The 24,058-nt window shown below is 40.3% G+C and overlaps 1 protein-coding gene across 1 annotated transcript in view; it reads right to left on the reverse strand.

Annotated features, from left to right (window-relative positions):
- The window catches only part of cand1 (cullin-associated and neddylation-dissociated 1), a 102,533-nt gene that overhangs the window by 49,705 nt on the left and 28,770 nt on the right, over nt 1-24,058 (reverse strand). Inside the window, exons 6-11 of the mRNA XM_056275754.1 lie at nt 20,894-20,981; nt 20,629-20,797; nt 9,401-9,506; nt 6,814-6,959; nt 6,069-6,220; nt 1,000-1,140 (exon numbers count right to left, since the gene is read on the reverse strand). Of these exons, the coding sequence (XP_056131729.1) occupies nt 1,000-1,140; nt 6,069-6,220; nt 6,814-6,959; nt 9,401-9,506; nt 20,629-20,797; nt 20,894-20,981 (802 nt within the window). The remainder of the gene's footprint in view (nt 1-999; nt 1,141-6,068; nt 6,221-6,813; nt 6,960-9,400; nt 9,507-20,628; nt 20,798-20,893; nt 20,982-24,058) is intronic.

Consider the following 24,058-nt stretch of genomic DNA (forward strand, 5'->3'; position numbering starts at 1 on the left):
TAGCTGAGGGTTGGAACGAAGACTGACTGGTAAATTGAGAGCTTTGCCTCCTGGCTCAGCTCCCTCTTCACCACAACGGTCCGGTACAACGTCCGCATTACTGCTGATGCTGCACCAATCCATCTGTCAATCTCCTGCTCCATCCTACCCTCACTCATGAACAGGACCCCAAGATACTTGAACTCCTTCACATAAGGCAACAACTCATCCCCAACCCGGAGGGAGCAATCCACCATTTTCCGGTAGAGAACCATGGCCTCAGACTTGGAGGTGCTGACTCTCATCCCGGACATTTCACACTCAGCTGCAAACCGCCCCAGTGCTTGCTGGAGGTCGTGTTCTGATGAAGCCAACAAAACCACATCACCTACGAAGAGCAGAGATGAAATTCTGAAAACGAAAAACACTCCTCACCTTGGCTGCACCTTGAGATCCTGTCCATGAATATCACAAACAGAATCGGAGACAAGGGACAACCTTGGTGGAGTCCAACACCCACCGAAAATGTGTTTGACTTTGTGCCAAGAATGCGGACACAGCTCTCACTTTGGTTATACAAGGACCAGATGGCTTGTAGCAACTGCCCCGGTGCCCCATATTCCTGCAGCACCCCCCACAGAGTGCCCCGGGGTACACGGTCATAAGCCTTCTCCAAGTCCACAAAACACATGTAGACTGGGTGGTCAAACTCCCATGCCCCCCTCAGCACTTCCATAAGGGTAAAGAGTTGGTCTGTTGTTCCATGGCCAGGACGGAATCCACATTGTTACTACTGGATCCGAGGTTCGACAATCGGTTGGAGCCTCATTTCCAGCACCCTAGAGTAGACTTTCCCAGGGAGGCTGAGCAGTCTGATGCCCTGATAATTGGAGCACACCCTCCGGTCCAGTCGGGTTTTTCTTTCTTTGTTTTTTAATCAGCAGCGAGAGCTGCTGATTAAAAAGCTGGATGGAAAGACATCAAACAGCAGTGAAGAGTATTGTAGTGGTATTGTAGCACCTGGCTCTGCAGCATGGTCAGAGGGGTCTCTCCTTGCTCCATAGCATCAGGGTCAGTCAGCCAACTCTGAGCCGGTCTGGTCTGCTTCAGCAGGGATAGGTACGCATGAAACACATCAGCCTTCACATTCTCCTCCCGCTCCTGCAAAAACATGATGGATAATAATAATAACATTATTTATATAGCACTTTTCTAAAACAGTGTTACAAAGTGCCCATTAGTCTGGTCTGATGACAGATTAAATAGCCTGGTTTGACGACATAAACCAGTTTGGTCAAATGACAGATAAACTAGTCTGGTTTGATGACAAACGAGTCTGGTCTGATGACAAATAAACGAGTCTGGTCTGATGACAAAATAAATGAGTCTGGTCTGATGACAAAAAAAATGAGTCTGGTCTGATGACAAAATAAACGAGTCTGGTCTGATGACAAATAAACGAGTCTGGTCTGATGACAAATAAACGAGTCTGGTCTGATGACAAAATAAACCAGTCTGGTCTGATGACAAAATAAACGAGTCTGGTCTGATGACAAAATAAACCAGTCTGGTCTGATGACAAAATAAACGAGTCTGGTCTGATGACAGAATTGTCTTCTTTAATTTTAGAACAGGTAACAAATGCCTACAAGTAATCTGTTAAATCTTGTTAAAAATTAATGATTTACAAATCATTCTGTGATGATGCATTACCAACTCACTAAAGCTGAATAAACCAGCTTCAGAAACGTGATCATTTGTTTCAAATAAATGCTTTCATATTAAGAAGAAGAAAGACAGCCACTTTATGTTGTCTTTGTGTTCTCACATTGAGTGTGTTCTCTGCATGACTCCACCCTATTGTACAGGAGCAGTGCCAGCTGCAGCACTGGGACCAACTCCACTTCTTCTTACCACTGCCTTGCTTGGGGACACAGGCAGCAGTATTAACCCTAACATGCATGTCTTTTTGATGGTGGTATATCATCACAAACGATTTCGTCATAATTCATAAAACATTTCTTTAAAGTGAGCCCTTCATTCACTTGTGATTTATATGGGTCCTGAACATAAAGTACTTTATCAAGCCTATATGGTTTTAATCCTTCCTAAATGATTGAAAGTATCTCATGAACTGTTCATCATGTAGTAACTTTATCAAGTCTATATGGTTTTAATCCTTCCTAAATGATTGAAAGTATCTCATGAACTGTTCATCATGTAGTAACTTTATCAAGTCTGTAAGGTTTTAATCCTTCCTAAATGATTGAAAGTATCTCATGAACTGTTCATCATGTAGTAACTTTATCAAGTCTATATGGTTTTAATCCTTCCTAAATGATTAAAAGTATCTCATGAACTGTTCATCATGTAGTAACTTTATCAAGTCTGTAAGGTTTTAATCCTTCCTAAATGATTAAAAGTATCTCATGAACTGTTCATCATGTAGTAACTTTATCAAGTCTGTAAGGTTTTAATCCTTCCTAAATGATTAAAAGTATCTCATGAACTGTTCATCATGTAGTAACTTTATCAAGTCTGTAAGGTTTTAATCCTTCCCGAATGATTAAAAGTATCTCATGAATTGTTCATCATGTAGTAACTTTATGAAGTCTGCAAGGTTTTAATCCTTCCTAAATGATTAAAAGTATCTCATGAACTGTTCATCATGTGGTAACTTTATCAAGTCTGTAAGGTTTTAATCCTTCCTAAATGATTAAAAGTATCTCATGAACTGTTCATCATGTAGTAACTTTATGAAGTCTGTAAGGTTTTAATCCTTCCTAAATGATTAAAAGTATCTCATGAACTGTTCATCATGTAGTAACTTTATGAAGTCTGCAAGGTTTTAATCCTTCCTAAATGATTAAAAGTATCTCATGAACTGTTCATCATGTAGTTACTTTTTATCAAGTCTATATGGTTTTAATCCTTCCTAAATGATTAAAAGTATCTCATGAACTGTTCATCATGTGGTAACTTTATCAAGTCTGTAAGGTTTTAATCCTTCCTAAATGATTAAAAGTATCTCATGAACTGTTCATCATGTAGTAACTTTATGAAGTCTGCAAGGTTTTAATCCTTCCTAAATGATTAAAAGTATCTCATGAACTGTTCATCATGTAGTTACTTTTTATCAAGTCTATATGGTTTTAATCCTTCCTAAATGATTAAAAGTATCTCATGAACTGTTCATCATGTGGTAACTTTATCAAGTCTGTAAGGTTTTAATCCTTCCCGAATGATTAAAAGTATCTCATGAACTGTTCATCATGTAGTAACTTTATCAAGTCTGTAAGGTTTTAATCCTTCCTAAATGATTAAAAGTATCTCATGAACTGTTTATCATGTAGTAACTTTATCAAGTCTGTATGGTTTTAATCCTTCCTAAATGATTAAAAGTATCTCGTGAACTGTTCATCATGTAGTAACTTTTTATCAAGTCTGTATGGTTTTAATCCTTCCTAAATGATTAAAAAATATCTCATGAACTGTTCATCATGTAGTAACTTTATCAAGCCTATATGGTTTTAATCCTTCCTAAATGATTGAAAGTATCTCATGAACTGTTCATCATGTAGTAACTTTATCAAGTCTATATGGTTTTAATCCTTCCTAAATGATTAAAAGTATCTCATGAACTGTTCATCATGTAGTAACTTTATCAGGTCTGTAAGGTTTTAATCCTTCCTAAATGATTAATATTATCTCATGAACTGTTCATCATGTAGTAACTTTATCAAGTCTGTAAGGTTTTAATCCTTCCCGAATGATTTAAAGTATCTCATGAACTGTTCATCATGTAGTAACTTTATGAAGTCTGCATGGTTTTAATCCTTCCTAAATGATTAAAAGTATCTCATGAACTGTTCATCATGTAGCAACTTTATCAAGTCTGTAAGGTTTTAATCCTTCCTAAATGATCAAAAGTATCTCATGAACTGTTCATCATGTAGTTACTTTTTATCAAGCCTATATGGTTTTAATCCTTCCTAAATGATTAAAAGTATCTCATGAACTGTTCATCATGTGGTAACTTTATCAAGTCTGTATGGTTTTAATCCTTCCTAAATGATTAAAAGTATCTCATGAACTGTTCATCATGTAGTAACTTTATCAAGTCTGTATGGTTTTAATCCTTCCTAAATGATTAAAAGTATCTCATGAACTGTTCATCATTTAGTAACTTTATCAAGTCTGTATGGTTTTAATCCTTCCTAAATGATTAAAAGTAGCTCATGAACTGTTCATCATGTAGTAACTTTATCAAGTCTGTAAGGTTTTAATCCTTCCCGAATGATTAAAAGTATCTCATGAACTGTTCATCATGTAGTAACTTTATCAAGTCTGTATGGTTTTAATCCTTCCTAAATGATTAAAAGTATCTCATGAACTGTTCATCATGTGGTAACTTTATCAAGTCTGTATGGTTTTAATCCTTCCTAAATGATTAAAAGTATCTCATGAACTGTTCATCATGTAGTAACTTTATCAAGTCTGTAAGGTTTTAATCCTTCCTAAATGATTAAAAGTAGCTCATGAACTGTTCATCATGTAGTAACTTTATCAAGTCTGTAAGGTTTTAATCCTTCCCGAATGATTAAAAGTATCTCATGAACTGTTCATCATGTAGTAACCTTATCAAGTCTGCATGGTTTTAATCCTTCCTAAATGATTAAAAGTATCTCATGAACTGTTCATCATGTGGTAACTTTATCAAGTTTGTATGGTTTTAATCCTTCCTAAATGATCAAAAGTATGTCATGAACTGTTCATCATGTAGTTACTTTTTATCAAGTGCATATGGTTTTAATCCTTCCTAAATGATTAAAAGTATCTCATGAACTGTTCATCATGTAGTAACTTTATCAAGTCTGTATGGTTTTAATCCTTCCTAAATGATTAAAAGTATCTCATGAACTGTTCATAATGTGGTAACTTTATCAAGTCTGTATGGTTTTAATCCTTCCTAAATGATTAAAAAATATCTCTTGAACTGTTTATCATGTAGTAACTTTATGAAGTCTGTATGGTTTTAATCCTTCCTAAATGATCAAAAGTATCTCATGAACTGTTCATCATGTAGTAACTTTATCAAGTCTGTATGGTTTTAATCCTTCCTAAATGATTAAAAGTATCTCATGAACTGTTTATCATGTAGTAACTTTATCAAGTCTGTATGGTTTTAATCCTTCCTAAATGATTAAAAGTATCTCGTGAACTGTTCATCATGTAGTAACTTGTATCAAGTCTGTATGGTTTTAATCCTTCCTAAATGATTAAAAAATATCTCATGAACTGTTTATCATGTAGTAACTTTATGAAGTCTGTATGGTTTTAATCCTTCCTAAATGATCAAAAGTATGTCATGAACTGTTCATCATGTAGTAACTTTATCAAGTCTGTATGGCTTTAATCCTTCCTAAATGATTAAAAGTATCTCATGAACTGTTCATCATGTAGTAACTTTATCAAGTCTGTATGTTTTTAATCCTTCCTAAAGGATCAAAAGTATCTCATGAACTGTTCATCATGTAGTAACTTTATCAAGTCTGTATGGTTTTAATTCTTCCTGAATGATCAAAAGTATCTCACGAACTGTTCATCATGTAGTAACTTTATCAAGTCTGTATGGTTTCAACCCTAAATGATTAAAAGTATCTCATGAACTGTTTATCATCCAGTAAGTATGTAGTATAAAGTAGTTATCTTCGCCAGACGGTAGCCTGGAGGAGATCATGTGTTTGGTCTTATGTGTGTGTGTTTGCAGCTCATCTCACATACTACTGCACCTGCCAGCCTAATAGTTCTTGTGCACCATTCTCACTGTATGGTTGCAGTGATAAATAAACCTCCGACAATCCCATTTGATACTGCAGTTGAGGGCTAACTCCTCAACTGGCTTTTCACCTGAACCCAAGCACCGGAGAAGGTGGGATACACAGGCAGCGCTTCTGTATTGTCCCTTCTCGTGGTAGGTCTGGAAAAGGGTGGTTTTCTGCCAAGTGAAAGCACCAGAAAAGGGGAGATATGCTTGGAGGAGATCTGCTCTCTGCTGATCATGATTGATGGAGGACAGATGGACATACCTTGAAGCGAGAGACGAGCGCAGGAGAAACAGAGCGATAGAACTCTGGTAACATCTCATGACGACTGGAAACCACAGCATCCAAACACTTAGCAGCCGCTCGCCGCACCTTCCAGCTCATATCATCATCATCACTATATTCATCATCACTGCCTGGAGAGACAAGACAGGTAGAGACAGACAGCTCATACCATCATCATCACTATATTCATCATCACTGCCTGGAGAGACAGACAGGTAGAGACAGACAGCTCATATCATCATCATCACTATATTCATCATCACTGCCTGGAGAGAGACACAGGTAGAGACAGACAGCTCATATCATCATCATCATCACTATATTCATCATCAATGCCTGGAGAGACACACAGGTAGAGACGGACAGCTCATATCATCATCATCATCGCTATATTCATCATCACTGCCTGGAGAGACACACAGGTAGAGACGGACAGCTCATATCATCATCATCACTATATTCATCATCAATGCCTGGAGAGACACACAGGTAGAGACGGACAGCTCATATCATCATCATCATCGCTATATTCATCATCACTGCCTGGAGAGACACACAGGTAGAGACGGACAGCTCATATCATCATCATCATCGCTATATTCATCATCACTGCCTGGAGAGACACACAGGTAGAGACGGACAGCTTATATCGTCATCATCACTATACTCAATCACTGGCTGGAGAGACAGACAGGTAGACGGACAACACAGTGTGTGTGTGTACCTTGGTAATCTTCATCGTTCTGCTCTGCGTCCATGGCGTTGTCATCCTCATCCTCATCGTCATAGTTATAGTTGGGGTCGTAAGTCAGGTAACGCAGACAGAGCGAGATCACTGTGGGAACATGGGGGTACACCTCCTTCGGACACCTAGCAAAGCAGAACCCCATGAACAACAACATGAACCCAGGCAACAAACACACATGAACACAACAACCAGGTCAAATACAACATGAACCCAGGCAAGAAACACACATGAACACAACAACCAGGTCAACAACAACAACATGAATGAGGAAAGCAAGCAGGTAAACAATATCTCTGACACTAAGAACAACATGAACCTGAACAACATAAACAAGGTAAACCACAAGGTAAACACTATAAACAACATAAACAAACAACATCAACAAGGTAAAACACAAGGTAAACACTATAAACAACATAAAAAAACAACATCAACAAGGTAAAACACAAGGTAAACACTATAAACAACATAAACAAACAACATCAACAAGGTAAACACTATAAACAACACAAACAAACAACATAAATAAGGAAAACACTATAAACAACACAAACAAGGTAAAACACATGGTAAACACTATAAACAACATAAGCAAGGTAAACACTATAAACAACATAAACAAACAACATAAACAAGGTAAACACTATAAACAACATAAACAAACAACATAAACAAGGTAAAACACAAGCTAAACACTATAAACAACATAAACAAACAACATAAGCAAGGTAAACACTATAAACAACATAAACAAACAACATAAACAAGGTAAAACACAAGGTAAACACTATAAACACAAACAAACAACATAAACAAGGTAAAACACAAGGTAAACACTTTACACAACATAAACAATCTGCATAAACAAGGTAAACACTATAAACAACATAAACAAACAACATCAACAAGGTAAAACAAAAGGTAAACACTATAAACAACATAAACAAGGTAAAACACAAGGTAAACACTATAAACAACATAAACAACATAAACAAGGTAAAACACAAGGTAAACACAAGGTAAACACTATAACAACATAAACAAACAACATCAACAAGTAAAACACAAGATAAACACTATAAAAATCACAAACAAACAACACAAACAAGGTAAAACACAAGGTAAACAGTATACACAACATAAACAAACAACATCAACAAGGTAAACACTATAAACAACATAAACAAACATCAACCAGGTAAAACACAAGGTAAACACTATAAACAACACAAACAAACAACATAAACAAGGTAAAACACAAGGTAAACACTATACACAACATAAACAAACAACATCAACAAGGTCAACACTTTACACAACATAAACAAACAACATCAACAAGGTAAAACACAAGGTAAACACTATAAACAACACAAACAAACAACATAAACAAGGTAAAACACAAGGTAAACACTATACACAACATAAACAAACAACATCAACAAGGTCAACACTTTACACAACATAAACAAACAACATCAACAAGGTAAAACACAAGGTAAACACTATAAACAACACAAACAACATAAACAAGGTAAAACACAAGTTAAACACTATACACAACATAAACAAACAACATAAACAACGTAAACACTACAGCAACATAAACAAACAACATCAGAAGGTAAAACAAAAGGTAAACACTATACACAACATAAACAAGGTAAACACTATAGCAACATAAACAAACAATATCAACAAGGTAAAACACAAGGTAAACACTATAAACAACACAAACAACATAAACGAGTTAAAACACAAGTTAAACACTATACACAACATAAACAAACAACATAAACAAGGTAAACACTATAGCAACATAAACAAACAACATCAACAAGGTAAAACACAAGGTAAACACTATAAACAACACAAACAAACAACATAAACAAGGTAAAACACAAGGTAAACACTATAAACAACATAAACAAGGTAAACACTATACACAACATAAACAAGGTAAACACTATAGCAACATAAACAAACAACATCAACGAGGTAAAACACAAGGTAAACACTATAAACAACATAAACAAACAGCATAAACAAGGTAAAACACAAGGTAAACACTATAAACAACATAAACAAACAACATAAACAAGGTAAAACAAGATAAATACTATAAACAGGGTAAACAACAACACTACACACACACACACACACACACACTATAGAAAAGCAACATAAACGTCTGAACAGGCAAAATATTTTAATATATTTGTGGTAACTAAATATGTGGCTTCTCAAATATTTATAAATTCAAAAACCTGTGGCAGCGTGCATGACTGTAGACACATTCACATACACACCAAGTGAATCACACACACACACACACAAACACACACACACACACACACTGTATTATATATATATATATATATATATATATAATACAGTATGTGTGTGTATATAAAATACATATATGATAGAGTGTGTGTGTGTGTGTATTCATGTATCATGTATAGATGTGGTAGTGTTTGTGTGTTGTCTGTGTAGGTATGTAATGTGTGTGTACTATGTGTGTATATATTCGCGTATATAAAAGTGTATGTGTGTGTGTTACCTCCTAACGAAGGACTCAAAGGCCTGGATACAGTATTCTCGAAGTTCATCATCATCTACATTACAAAACTTCACCACCAAAGGGATGATCTTCTCTAAATACTCCCCTAGAGAGAGACAGACAGACAGAGACACAGACAGACAGAGAAAGAGACAGAAAGAGAGAGAGACAGAGAGACAAAGGGAATTTTTTTTGCATTTTAAAACAAGTCTTTATTTAACAAAAAAATATATCAAAAAACAGACTTGAAATCTTTTTGAACATATAAACAATATTTGTCAAATTACAAACACTCAATACACATCTTTTAACAATCCCAAAAAGAAAACAATCATTCAACAACAACAGTTTGCCCTTCTTGGACTGTGATGTCCACATTGGGGAAGACAGGAGCCTCCACATTGGGGTTTACAGGAAACCTACACACTCAGACCAATATCTACTTTTCGACTCACACCACCCGCTGGAACACAAACTGAGTGTCATCAGAACTCTGCAACACAGAGCTGACAATGTGCCCAGCAGCACTCAGGCCCAACGAGAAGAACACAAACACCTGAGGGGAGCTTTAAAAACCTTGGATGTCACAGTCCAAGAAGGGCAAACTGTTGTTCTTTACGTCTTCCCTTGTGAACCTAATGTTAAGGGAAGATGTAAAGAACTGTTATTATTCTAATAGCAGAAACAGAGGTGTAAGCCTCACATATTCTAAAAAAAAAACTATGAAAAACTGTTTCTCTCTGGGCACAATGGGGGCAGTTGTCTATTCACATTAGGGTCTAACACAGACAAAAGCATTGACCGCCACTATGCCATGCAATACCCTCCACTGCTGATCACCACCTTTTTTAATTAACGGTGGTTTGTATAAAACCCTCCAGACTGGCTTCACATTCTCCCCCAAGCCCAGCTGGGATCTCCAGGGAATATCAGTCCAACCACTCAGTTTTTCTTTATTCAGGATTTTTACCAGCATACTATACATGGTCTTACCTTTAAGTACATTCGACCTCTCATTAAGAAAATTTCCCAAATCCAAAAGTGGCCCAGTGCAGTTTTTCAGATCAGGAACAATTTTTAAACCAGGAAATGGATCTTCAAAACTGGGATGAACAAAACCACTACAGTATAATGTCAAAAGTCCCTGTTCTTTTGCTGTGAGCTGACCATTCCACTTACATAGCACCCGACTAATGAGGCGTGTAGATTTCCCTCCCTGGTGAGATGCTAGTGCAGCAGCATTGTCAAGATTGGGCTCAGCCAGCTCCACCACCTGACCCACCGTGACGAACTTTGTCTGGTAGAACAGTTTTGACACAGTGGGTCTGATGTCACAGATCGTGTCCATATGCCCACCATACACCAGTGGCTCTTTTAGAAGCTAGCTCAGAGAGTCAGAACAGCCCATTCTCTCCTTCTTGAACATATCCCACACTCTTATGAGCCCATGATAAAAAACAGACAATCCGTTGAGGTTTGAGTTGTTAATATCCATTAAAAACAAAGGCAAGTCTATTCCGAGTCCACAACAACGTTGAAATATTGCACAGGCTGCTGGTCTCCACACTAAGTCGCTAGGCCCAGTGAGCAATCTCTGAATGAACTGGAGGCGGAAGGTTGCACCCGTGCCGGCCAAATGGATCAGCCCTTGACCCCCTTCATCTTTAGGAAGGTACAGCACACTCTGAGGAATCCAGTGCAAGTTGTCCCAAAAAAAGTTCACCAGCATAGCCTGAATCTTGGCCAGGAGGTTGGTTGGAGGATCAATGCATGTTAATTGATGCCATAGAGTTGATGACACCAGGTTGTTGATTACTAACATGCAACCCCTACATGACAGTTTTGGTAGAATCCATTTCCACTTCTTAAGACGCCCTTCTACTTTTTCCAAAACATTCTCCCAATTCTTATTTGAAAAAGTTTCATTCCTCACAAACACTCCCAGATATTTCATCCCTGTCCTTTTCCATGTCAACCCCCCAGGTAACACGAGTTTACAATTCAGTCCCTCTCCTACCATCAGTGCCTCACTTTTTCCCCCAGTTTACCCTAGCTGATGATATCTGACCAAATTTGTTAACATTTTTTACTACGACATCAATGTCTCTTTGGTCCTTTACATACACAGCTACATCATCCACATAGGTAGAGAGCTTAAAAGTTGCGCAGCAACCCGCAAAAGCAACTCCAGACAACTCACACCTCAATTTATGCAACAAGGGCTCAATGGCCAGAAAGTAAAACATTCCAGACAAAGAACATCCCTTCCTAATTCCCTTTGGAATCTTAGAAGGACCACTCAAACCACCGTTAGTTTTAAGTACACTCTCAATGTCACTGTACAAAACTTTGATCTTAGCTATAAGAACTGGGCTGAAACCAAAAGCTTTCATGGTTTGCCACAAGTGCTGGTGTTCAACCCGGTCGAAAGCCTTTTCCTGATCTATGGACATAAGACCAGTTTCAACTCCCAATGAACTAGAGATGTCCAAAACATCCCTAATTAATGTTTTCGGTGATCAGCCTACCAGGCACACAGTAAGTCTGGTCAAAATGGATAACCTCCTTCATGACTTTTCTCAATCTGTTTGCTAACACCTTAGAAAAGATCTTGTAATCAGTGCAGAGCAGGGACACTGGCCACCAGTTCTTAATGTTTTGCACATCCCCTTTCTTCAGCAACAGAGTAATGACGGCTCTTCTGCAACTCTGAGGCGACCGCCCCTCAGTTGCACTTTTCCTCAGGACAGTCAACAAATCCCCTCTGAGCAACGGCCAAAAAGACTTATAGAAGTCAACAGGTAAACCATCTATACCAGGTGCCCTGCCACTCTCCAGACTTGCAGGGCATCATGATGTTCTTCAGGGGACAGTTGTGCCTCGAGCTCTGTATTGAGTGCTTCCTCAACCTTTTTTAGCCCATCATAGAATGATTCAGCCCCCAGCACACCCTGTTTGAATTCACTCTCATAGAGATCGCTGTAAAACCCTGTTGCATAGTTCAGAATCTCAGAAAGATCTGATAGCTGCACACCAGTGTTAGTACGCAGATAGTGAATGGTTTTGCTCTGCCCATTCTTGTGCTCTAGACTAAAGAAAAAGTGAGAAGGAGCATCCATATGTGTGACGTTCAGAAAGCGTGAGCGGACCAGTGCCCCCTGTGCTGTAATACCCAGCAGGCTAGCCAAAGCAGACTTTTTGGATTTGAGAGCCTCTATATGGCCTCTATCTCCCGTGGAATCTGCCAAATTCTGTGGTTCCACCATTTCATCCTCTAGATCTCTCATAGCTCTGGCTATGTCTCTGGTGACATTGCAAGTGTACTGCTGGCAAAACTGCTTTATCTGGCACTTGCCAATGTCCCACCATTGCTGTAGAGAACTAAATTCAGACCTTCGGTTTCTGTATTGGCCCCAGAAAAACTTGAAAGCATCTCTAAAGTTGTTATCATTTAGAAGGCCTGTGTTAAATTGCCAGAAAGCACTATTTGTTTTAACACGCCTTATAAAAACCAAACACTGTACAAGAGAGTGGTCAGAAAAACAAACTGGAAGTATGTTGCATTGTTTAAATGCATTAAAATTATGTTTAAAACAATAAAACCAATCAAGCCTTGCCATGGATAACAAATTATCTTTTGACTGTGTCCATGTATACTGCCTCTGGTTCCCATAAAAAGTTCTCCAAAAATCTTTTAGTTCACATGAATTAATCAAACGTGTGAGCCAACTAAAAGATGCAGGACGTGGTTCCTGTCCAGCTTGCAATTCTCTGTACAGTTAAAGTCCCCTCCCAGAAATATATACTCCTCACTGTCACATTTACTAATAACATCAAATAACACATCAAAAAAAATTATCTTTCGGAGCCAAGGGTTGGACCATAAACATTTATAAAAACTAGTTTCATGTTTTCTTAATGTGCTCTTACTTTCAGTAGCCGGCCTTTGACTACTTCCTCTACCTCAAGGGAGCATGGCAAAAAAATCTTTTGAGAAAAGAATCCTGACCCCACCACTAATATTATTACTGAGAATCAGTTTTCCAGTCCAATCCCTCTTCCATTCAGTTTCATTATCTGCTGTGCTATGTGTTTCTTGCACAAGCAAAACATCTATTTTATTCAGCTCAACCAGTTTAAACACAGAAGCTCTTTTCATGTCATCTCTTGCTCCATTCAGATTTAAGTGCCTAATTTTATATTACACATGAGGAGAATAGAGCTGAACTGTGCCAAAAACAGGCTTACACTGACCAAAACGATAAAAATAACCAAACTTGTCTTAAACATCATCGAGGAGTTGCAATTTTACTTTCTGTACAAGTTTTTTCAGTCTAAAAGATTTCCTGCTCAGTAAATGTGTTTACCTCCAAATCCCCTGTGTTTTTCACAAAACATTTAACCAAGTCAACAAAAAGTTGCAAGTCTGGAAAGTAATTTTCCACCTTGACCGCCCTCAAACCCTTGGTAACCTACAAAAACTTCCCGATTTTCACGAAAGCATAGCGCCCTTCTATGTCCAACTGTGTATGAGGAGTGGAAACTAACTCACAATCACTTTCTTCTGTGTTCTCCTCAGACAAAGAGGAGGATGGCTTTTTACCTTTTGAAACCCGCTTTGCTTTTAAATTATCCTGTCCACCCTCTGTGGGCTTCCTTTTAATAGACTTTTTTGATTTTATTTCATCATCCAACAGCACCTCTTCCTCTTCCTCAAGTACAGACTCTGCCACTCTATTAGCAGTCTGCTGTATTTGTGTCTTCTGACCACAGTTCATTTCTCGCCCAGCCAATTTGCTATGACCCTTGTTCTCACTGTTTTCCTTTTCTGTTTTATTCTGTTCAACCTTCCCTACCGGCTCATCCTGGCCATCAGCTTCCACCTGCCCAAGTTCTGTTACCTTCTGAGTGTGATCACCTTTTTTAACCTGTTCAACCTGCACACCTTCCTCTCCTGCCTGCTCAGTCCATCCGTTTTCCTTATGTTCCCCAGCCTCGGCCTCTTTCTGTTTCACAACTTGGGTCTATTTCTCCTGCCCCTCGCTCCCCGGCCTCCTGTCTGCCCTGTGCCGACTCGGCAGCACCGTCTCCAGCCGGAGATGCGCCGCTCATGGTGGCATTAGGGGATGATGGTGGCCCTTGAAGCTCAGACCTACCCTCACTCCTGTCAGGACAAGACCTTATTAAATGCCCCTCCGACCCACAGCCAAAACATTTCATCATACCAGATGTAACAAAAACAATGCAGTCAAACTCGTCGATCCTGAACTTAAGCTTCAGATCCAAATCCTCTGCATCATCTCTCAGAATCATGAAACCTTGTCTCCTATGGGACACAACGTGTTTCAAGTGAGGAGACTTGCAACCCGAAGAGACCATTTTTATCGGGGACACTAGCTGTCTGTATCTTGCAAGCTCCTTCTCCAAAGCTGCATTTCCCATGAACAGGGGAGCATTAGAAATGGTGATTGTCGTCGCAGGATGAGCCAGCGGCAGAACGGGAGTCGACATGTCCTTCATCACCACATCACTTTCCACCACCTGGTTGACTTTATCAACACTGTCAAGAAACATAACTACAGCACTGTTCATTCTGGATGCTGATTTTATGCTTCCATATCATACATGTTCAACTACCGCGAGACAGCACTCCTCCACCGAGCATGTGACCACCGGAGCCACTTTAATCGCATGCCGGCGTGTCCATTTTTGAAACGGCATTCCCGCACCCCCCACAGCGGCCATATTGCCCCACTCAGGCCGGTAGCACCGCTACCGAAAATAAAACAACTCCACTTTAACCTACCACCGAAAAAACCTAACTAAAACACAACAAAACAACAAAAAGCGCATGAAAAGGACGAGACAGAAAAAGTTCAAGTATTAGAAACTTGCTCACACTGAAGCAACATGCTGCTACTCCGTAAACTCACTCGCAATTCTGCTCAGAGAGAGAGAGAGACAGCGAGACAGAGAGAGACTGAGAGAGAAGGACTGAGACAGAGACAAAGAGCGAGACACAGACAGAGGGACAGACAGTGAGAGAGACACACACACACACACACAGACACAGAGAGAGGGACAGACAGTGAGAGAGACAGACAGACAGACAGACAGACAGACAGACAGACAGACAGACAGACAGACAGACAGACAGACAGACAGACAGACAGACAGACAGAGACAGAGACAGCGACAGAGACGGAGAGCTCATTATATTCACTTCAACAGTTTTTTACTAGCCTGTTCCTTACAAATACATCCAACCAGAGGTGTCCCCTCTCAACTTCCTGCAGGGTTCGAGACTAAAAGGTCACACTGCTGACACCAGTCCTGTCACACGGCAGCACCGCTGCCCAATATGGTGGCACAGCTTCTGTTTTGTGGCATGACATGAAAGAAAGAATCTGTATTATAGAAGTGTTTTAATATTCTTTCACCATCGGACGTGTGAAAGAGATGTCTTGATGCATGCTCACTAATCCAGTTAGTAGGGCTGGGACGATTCACAGATCTCACGGTTCGATACGTCTTGTGATTCAGTTAGTAGAGCTGGGACGATTCACAGATCTCACGGTTCGATACGTCTTGTGATTCAGTTAGTAGGGCTGGGACGATTCACAGATCTCATGGTTTGATACGTCTTGTGATTCAGTTAGTAGGGCTGGGACGATTCACAGATCTCACGGTTCGATACGTCTTGTGATTCAGTTAGTAGGGCTGGGACGATTCACAGATCTCACGGTTCGATACGTCTTGTGATTCAGTTAGTAGGGCTGGGACGATTCACAGATCTCACGGTTCGATACGTCTCGTGATTCAGGCCTCACGATTTGGATTCAGTACGATACAGTGGACGCCTTGGTGAGCAAGAGACAAAACACCATTGCTGTTCTCTGTTTTTCATTTATTTAAGAATTAGGCCCAACATGTTGGCATTATCGAGGCACATATTCAAATGTAATGCAAGTGCAAAAGTTCCAACAACATTTTGTGCTGTGTAACACAACTGCTTTACTTTAAAGCTTTAAAAACTACTAGAACGACCAAGGTGGTCATTTTGACCATTTTGGATTTTCAAAGTATAATAACTTTTTGGGGGGAAAAAAAAGATACAGACCTGCCGCTCCATGAATGCGCCTAAAACTGCATATATTGCATTAAAATGAGTTTTAGATCAATTGCACAAAAAAAAGTTATGATAAGATCGACCTAAAACGACCATGAGCGGTCAAAATGACTGCGCGTAATTTGCACATCATCGTGCATGCCATGTCACTATTTATGACATGTATTGTTCGTGTCATTTCCTTCACAACATTCAGTTTTTTTTTTACATTTCAGGTTTTATAGGCCTTGTTACGTTTGTTAGACTAGCAATATGTGTTTTCTGTTTTGTTTTGCAGGTATTATTTCCAACATGTCTGGGTTGCTAGTCCATTATGTCCGATGATAACGTCCCTTCTCATTAACAGTGTGTTCTTTGATGACTGTAGAGTCCAACTCTTGATCCACAAGTTTTATTGCACGGAGGACATATGAAGTGTGAGTTAGTGGGGGCAGGCATGGTTGTGTGTCTCCTCAGTCTTTTCTGTTGTTTTTTTACATTCCTCTCCATTTCCAGCTGTTCTCCACCTCTGTGGCAGATCTCCCGCCAGCTGGAACGGTTGATGGTCGGTGCTCTTGCAGTTTGTTCTAGCAGGAATCTCAGCATGAGGAACACAGCCACGCCATGTGATCCCCATGATTCACTGCAGACACCTTATGTGGAACCACTCCAGCAACCTTAGGTGGCGGCTGTAGGTGACCCAGGTTTCACAGCTGTATAGGAAAGTTGCGATGCAGACAGCTTTGTAAATGGTAATTTTGGTGTGCAGGTGGAGGTGTTTGTTTTGGAAGACCTTATGTCAGAGTTTGCCGAAGGCTACAGAGGCTTGCTTGATTCTATCATGGCTTTTGTGATCATTGTTGCAGCCCTCAGAAAGGATGCTGCGCAAGTATTTGAAAGATGGAGCAACTGAGAGTGGTTGGTGTTCTATAGTGAAGACAGGCATAATGGGTGAGGGGCTAGACCTCCATTGGCACAACACCTCGGTCTTGGTGATGTTGACTGATAGATCCAGCCTGCTGTAGGTATTCATAACTGCGGCAAGGATGGTATGCAGGTCTTCTGGTAAGAGTGCAGTCTGCAACGCACTGCAGCTCAAGGACCTGCACTGCAGACAACTTGGTGGTTGCCTGGACTATAACAACTTGAATGGGGAGGGGTATAGCCTGCTGGAGTTGTGCCTCAGTACCATTTCTACGGTGACTACAGTTACTGTAGATGTTCATAAGGCACAATCAGACCAGAACAATTTCAATGAGACAGCAAAAAAAAACATTTTTTTTCTAAACATCCATTAATTGTGCCATCACACCAGTGCTACCTTTGAAGAAAATCCCACAATTAAAAAAAAAAATGTCGTAAAATATTAATGATCATCACAGTCTGGAGGCCCGTCTTGGTTATGATTTAAAAAATATGAAATATGTGATACACGTATATCGGACCATTTGCCTGTGTTATTTACTGTGATGCTGCCTTGTTCTCAGGTTAAATTGCGTGCCCCGGCACGCTCCCTGCGCACAATTAACCCTTTGATGGTGTCTCAGTTTTCTGTTGCTTTTAAAGATTCTATGCTTCACACCCTGGATGACTCTTGTAATCTCAGTGCTGATGACATTACCACTCTTTTTAACTCTACCTGCACTGACATATTGGACTTGGTTACTCCTGTTAGAACCAAATGCCCTAAACCAGTGACAGAGCCATGGCTCAATGACACAACCCGCGCTCTTAGACGCACATGTAGACGTGCTGAGAGAAAGTGGAAGACAACCTCATGTCTCCTTAGGAATTCTAAGAGACTGCTTATCAGAGTACCAGAGAGCCGTTAAATCTGCAAAAACACAGTTTCTATCGAACCTTGTGTCCAACAATTGTCATAAGCCTCAGGTTCTTTTTAATACTATTAACTCTCTTATAAATCCATGTGATTCTTCTTGCATCGTGCCAACGCCCACGCTCTGTGAAGAATTTCTTAAAGGTTTTACAGATAAGATCTCTGCTATTAGGACCTCACCATCCTCTTCGGCCTCAGATCCTGCTATTTATTCTATGTGCCCAGCTGTCTTAGAGCAGTTTGAGCCTGTGTCCCTCTCCTTTATATCTGAGGTAGTTAACCATTTGAGGCCTTCAGATTGCCCCCTTGACAGTGTTCCACCCAGACTGATAAAAGATGATTTTACCACTGTTGGGTCTTGTATTGTAAATTCGATAAACACCTCTCTTCTCTCAGGCTGTGTTCCTGCTGCTTTCAAACATGCTGTAGTACAGCCCCTCATCAAAAGAGCAATCTTGATCCCTCTGTTCTTTCTAATTTTAGGCCAATTTCTAAGCTGCCTTTTCTTTCAAAAGTCTTAGAGAAAGCAGTTTATGTACAATTACAAACGCACCTAAAATTAATGGCATTTGTGAAAAGTTCCAGTCTGGTTTCAAATCACGTCACAGTACTGAAACAGCCCTTTTAAGAGTTTTTAATGATCTTCTTTTAACTGTGGACTCTGGGAACTCCACTGTTCTGGTGCTTTTGGACCTGACTGCTGCCTTTGACATGGTTGACCATAATATTCTTTTATCATGTCTTGAGCTGTGTGTAGGCATTCAAGGTACTGCCCTAGAATGGTTCAAGTCTTACCTGTCAAATAGAAGCTTTTCTGTCCATATAGACCAATTCTCTTCAGCTGCGGCCCCACTTAACTGTGGGGTCCCCCAAGGCTCCATTTTAGGCCCCATTCTCTTCTCATTGTATATGCTGCCCTTGGGGTTCATTTTTTAAAAACATAATATGTCTTTTCATTGTTTTGCTGATGATTTGCAAATTTATCTGCCTATAAAAACAAACAGCAGAGATTCTATACAGGCTTTGCTGAGTTGTTTAAAGGATGTCAAAACATGGATGGAGTTAAATTTCCTGAAATTAAATCAAAATAAGACTGAAATTATTGTATATGGAAAGCCTGATCTGCTGGATGGTTATGATAGTGCTCTTGGCCTTTTAGCTTCCTACAGTCACTCTTCTGTTAGGAATCTTGGGGTGATTTTTGACAGCTCTTTTAACTTTGACAAACAAATAACCTCAGTAGTCAAAACGAGTTTTTTTCAATTACAACTTCTGGGAAAAGTAAAGGCCTATCTCCCTCCAAATGATCTTGAAAGGGTAATTCATGCATTTATTACCTCTCGTCTAGATTATTGTAACTCATTGTATGTTGGCGTAGCTCAGTCGTCGCTTCGTCACCTGCAGCTTGTACAAAATGCAGCTGCTCGCCTGCTGACAGGAAAGAAGTGACGTGATCACATAACGCCTGTACTGGCCTCCCTTCATTGGCTTCCTGTCTGTTTTAGGATCCAGTTTAAGATTTTATTACTTGTTTTCAAGTCTTTAAATGGGCTGGCACCATCTTATTTATCTGAGCTAATACATCATCATACACCAGTCAGAGCACTCGGGTCAGCAAACCAGATGCTCTTCCATGTTCCCAGATCCAGGCTTAACAACAGGGGTGACAGAGCCTTTGCAGTTGCTGCTGCCCCTGATCTCTGGAACAACTTACCAGTACACATAAGATCTGCTCAGACCCCAGAGACTTTTAAATCTTGGTTAAAGACCTACCTCTTCTCGCTGGCATTCGATTCAAGTTGAGCTAGACACCGTGATTTTATTGTAGAAATATACTTTTACTCTTGTGTTTTATTGTTTACATTTTAATTTCTTTATTTTACTATGTCTTTTTTACATCTATTTTTATATTCATATGTGTTACTTATTTTATATTGTATTTTAAGCTTGTGCAGCACTTTGGTTCAACTGTGGTTGTTTTAAATGTGCTATATAAATAAACTTGACTTGACTTTAAAAGCCAATTACTTCTTCTTCTTTTTTTCTCAGTCCTACATCCAGCATGCTTGCCTGTCTGTCCGTCTTACCACCTGTCTATTTACCGAATGGCTGTCAGGCTAGACAGATAAACAAAAAACAAACATTGTCTTTCAGTCTGTTTCTGTCAGTTTGTCCATCTGGCCTTGTCTGTCTGCCTTCTGCCTGTCTCTTTCTACCAATCAATCCTGTCTTATGTTTGCCTTCCTGTCTAACTGTTTTTCAGTCTTCTCTTGCTGTACTTACCAATCCGGTGTCCGGCCTGTCTACTGATGGCGGCAGTACACTGGATATAGGTCCTGGTAGTCGACATGTTTTCATTGCGTCCTAGTTCAGCCAGCAGATGTTCAATCAGGTCGATAAAAACCAGATTCCCACATGACATCACCAGGTGTCCCAGCGCCATGATGGTCCTCTGCAGAGAAACAACACCTTACACTGAGCATGCTCCAGCTAGACTAGGACAACAACAAGAACTGACTTGATGTTGTGGGGTCAAAGTTTAGCCTACCTTTCTTACTGCCAGTCTGGGGGAGGTGAGCTGAGGAAGCAGACAGCTCAGAATGGATGGATGGAAATTTACCAGGAGACCGCCCTGTCTGCGACAGTAATAATTATAAAAACACAATCTCTTTCAATACCACAACTGCAGCTTTCGTGTTTTTTTTTGTGATTTAAAAAATCAGTTTAGTTCGGATACAGGACATGAAGCTCTGTGATGACTTCTATGACGTGAAGACATTGAGAGTGGGTTGAAGGAATGTATGTACCAACATTTCAAACATCTGCTTTTTTCAGCCAAAAATTCAGACTAATAATAATTCAATCACCCTACTACTACCACTTTCGGCTGCTCCCGTTAGGGGTCGCCACAGCGGATCATCCATTTCCAATAATAATTCAATCACCCATTTCATTATTTTGACTAATACTGCTGCTAAACATTTGTAAGTCAGTTGTCACAACCACAGGAAAAAGTCAATGAAATTAAATGCACTCATGTCTGTGTGTCACAGATGCTGTGAATGAACGACTGGTGAAAATGTCCAGCAATATCAAGCATTTGCTTTTTCTGATACCAACAAAACTGTTCTATAGAAACATCCAGAGATGGTTCACCAGACAACTTCTACATTACAATTTAAATGAACCACGTGAAAACATCACAACCTGATCAGGACAAACAGCACAACAAAGAGATGTCACATCCAATTTTCCTGCCCAGCATTCAGACTCCATCAGTTGCTGCAGTTTTTAAACATGCAGGGAACATTTCTGTAACCATGTCCCCTGGAAAGGACTAGAGGTTTGGGTGCGAGTAGCAGGGGTAGGACTTTTCATCATTTCACATTTTCATTTCAAAATGATTGTCCATTCATTCCGATTATTAAAACAGATTCTAGCAGTTCTTAACAATTTTTCCTATTTCACAGCAATATAGATATCCCAGAACATCCATCCATCCATTATCCAAACCACTTATCCTGCTCTCAGGGTTGCGGGGATGCTGGAGCCTATCCCAGCAGTAATGGGGCAGCAGGCGGGGAGACACCCTGGACGCGCCACCAGGCCATCACAGGGCAAATCCCAGAACATCCCAGAGCACTAATATTATATAACACAAATGTCATGTTTGAATGAATCTAATTCACTAATTCTAATTCACTGCAGCTGAAATGAGTTTCCTCCATAAGGTGTCTGGGCTCAGCCTTAGAGATAGGGTGAGGAGCTCGGACATCTGGAGGGAGCTCAGAGTAGAGCCGCGGCTCCTTTGCATTGAAAAGAGCCAGTTGAGGTGGTTCGAACATCTGATTTGGAGGTTTACCAGGCACGTCCAACTGGGAGGAGACCCCAGGGTAGACCCAGAACTTGCTGGAGGGACTACATGTCCAATCTGGCCTGGGAACACCTTGGGATCCCCCAGGAGGAGCTGGAAGGCGTTGCTGGGGAGAGGGACGTCTGGAGTGCCCTACTTAGCTTGCTGCCACCGCGATCCAACCCCAGAGAAGCGGCTGAAGATGAATGAATGAATGAATGAATGAATGATTCACTTCAACTTATTATATAGAGCAGCGGTCGGGAACCTATGGCTCGCGAGCCATATATGGCTCTTCCGGTGACGGCATATGGCTCCCAGACAATTTTGAGTTGAAAAAAAAAATCAGTTTGGAACTGATTTTAAAATACTTGTGATATTTCTTAATAATACTGTGTCATTTTAAAGTGAACAGAAATTAGTTTTGAAGATAAATTTCACGGGTCACGGGTCACCCGTGGGTCGGGTCGGGAACCAATGGCTCGCGAGCATGTCCGGGTCATTGTAAAGGTGAAGAAATCAATTTTTTTCAGATAGCCAACTAGTTTATCCGCTTCAACCATTGTAACGGAAAAGATGGCGAAAGGAAAAAAAGACGATGATTACCGTGCATTCCAGGCTGCGTGCACAGAGGACTTTGCATTTGTGGAGAGAGCAGGATCTGCGGTATGTCTAATATGCAATGATAAAATTGCATCGATGAAACGGTCAAATATAAAGCGGCACTTCGATACGCACCATGCTTCATTTGCATGGAAATCTCCAGCGGGGGACGGCAGGAAAAGGGCACGCGAGGAGCTACAGCGGAGAGTGCAGACGAGTCAGCAGCAACCACGTGTGTGGACCAAGCAAGGTGACGGGAATTCCGCTAGCTTTGCGGGGGCTTTGGCAATAGTAAGGAATGGAAAGTCATTCACAGATGGCGAGTATGCCAAAACATTCATGCTTGATGTGGCCAATGAACTGTTTGATGACTTCCCAAATAAAGACAAGATAATCAAACGAATAAAAGACATGCCCCTGTCAGCAAGAACTGTGCACGATCGTAGCATCATGATGGCAAATCAGGTCGAGGAAACACAAATTAAGGACATAAACGCCGGGACATACTTTTCTCTCACGTTAGATGAGTCAACAGACGTTAGACATCTATCTCAGTGCAGTATCATTGCCAGGTATGCTGCAGGTGACACACTGCGTGAGGAAAGCTTCGCTGTTTTGCCAATGAAAGGGACAACAAGAGGAGAGGACTTATTCACGTCTTTCATGGAGTTTGCTAAAGAAAAAAAACTACCGATGGATAAACTTATTTCTGTCTGTACTGATGGTGCACCCTGTATGTTGGGGAAGAACAAAGGATTTGTAGCGCTTCTCCGTGAACATGAAAAGAGAGCCATCCTAAGTTTTCATGGCATCCTGCACCAGGAGGCGCTTTGCGCTCAGACGTGTGGCCAGGAGCTTGGTGAGGTGATGTCGCTGGTCATTCGAGTGGTCAACTTTATTGTTGCCCGAGCTTTAAATGATCGCCAGTTTAAAGCTCTGTTAGAAGAAGCTGGGAATCATTATCCCGGTCTGCTTTTACACAGCAACGTGCGTTGGTTGTCAAGGGGGAAGGTGCTCAGCCGTTTTGCAGCTTGCCTGAGTGAAATCCGGACTTTTCTTGAAATGAAAGGCGTCAAGCATCCTGAGCTAGACAACACTGACTGGCTCCTGCAGTTTCACTATCTCGTGGACATAACTGGCCATCTGAACCAGCTCAATGTGAAAATGCAAGGTATTGGAAATACAATCTCATCCCTTCAACAAGCAGTGTTTGCATTTGAAAGCAAGCTGGAAGTCTTTCTCAGGGACATTGAAACA

Source organism: Lampris incognitus, chromosome 3 (assembly GCF_029633865.1).
Source record: "Lampris incognitus isolate fLamInc1 chromosome 3, fLamInc1.hap2, whole genome shotgun sequence".
Classification (NCBI taxonomy): Eukaryota; Metazoa; Chordata; class Actinopteri; order Lampriformes; family Lampridae; genus Lampris; species Lampris incognitus.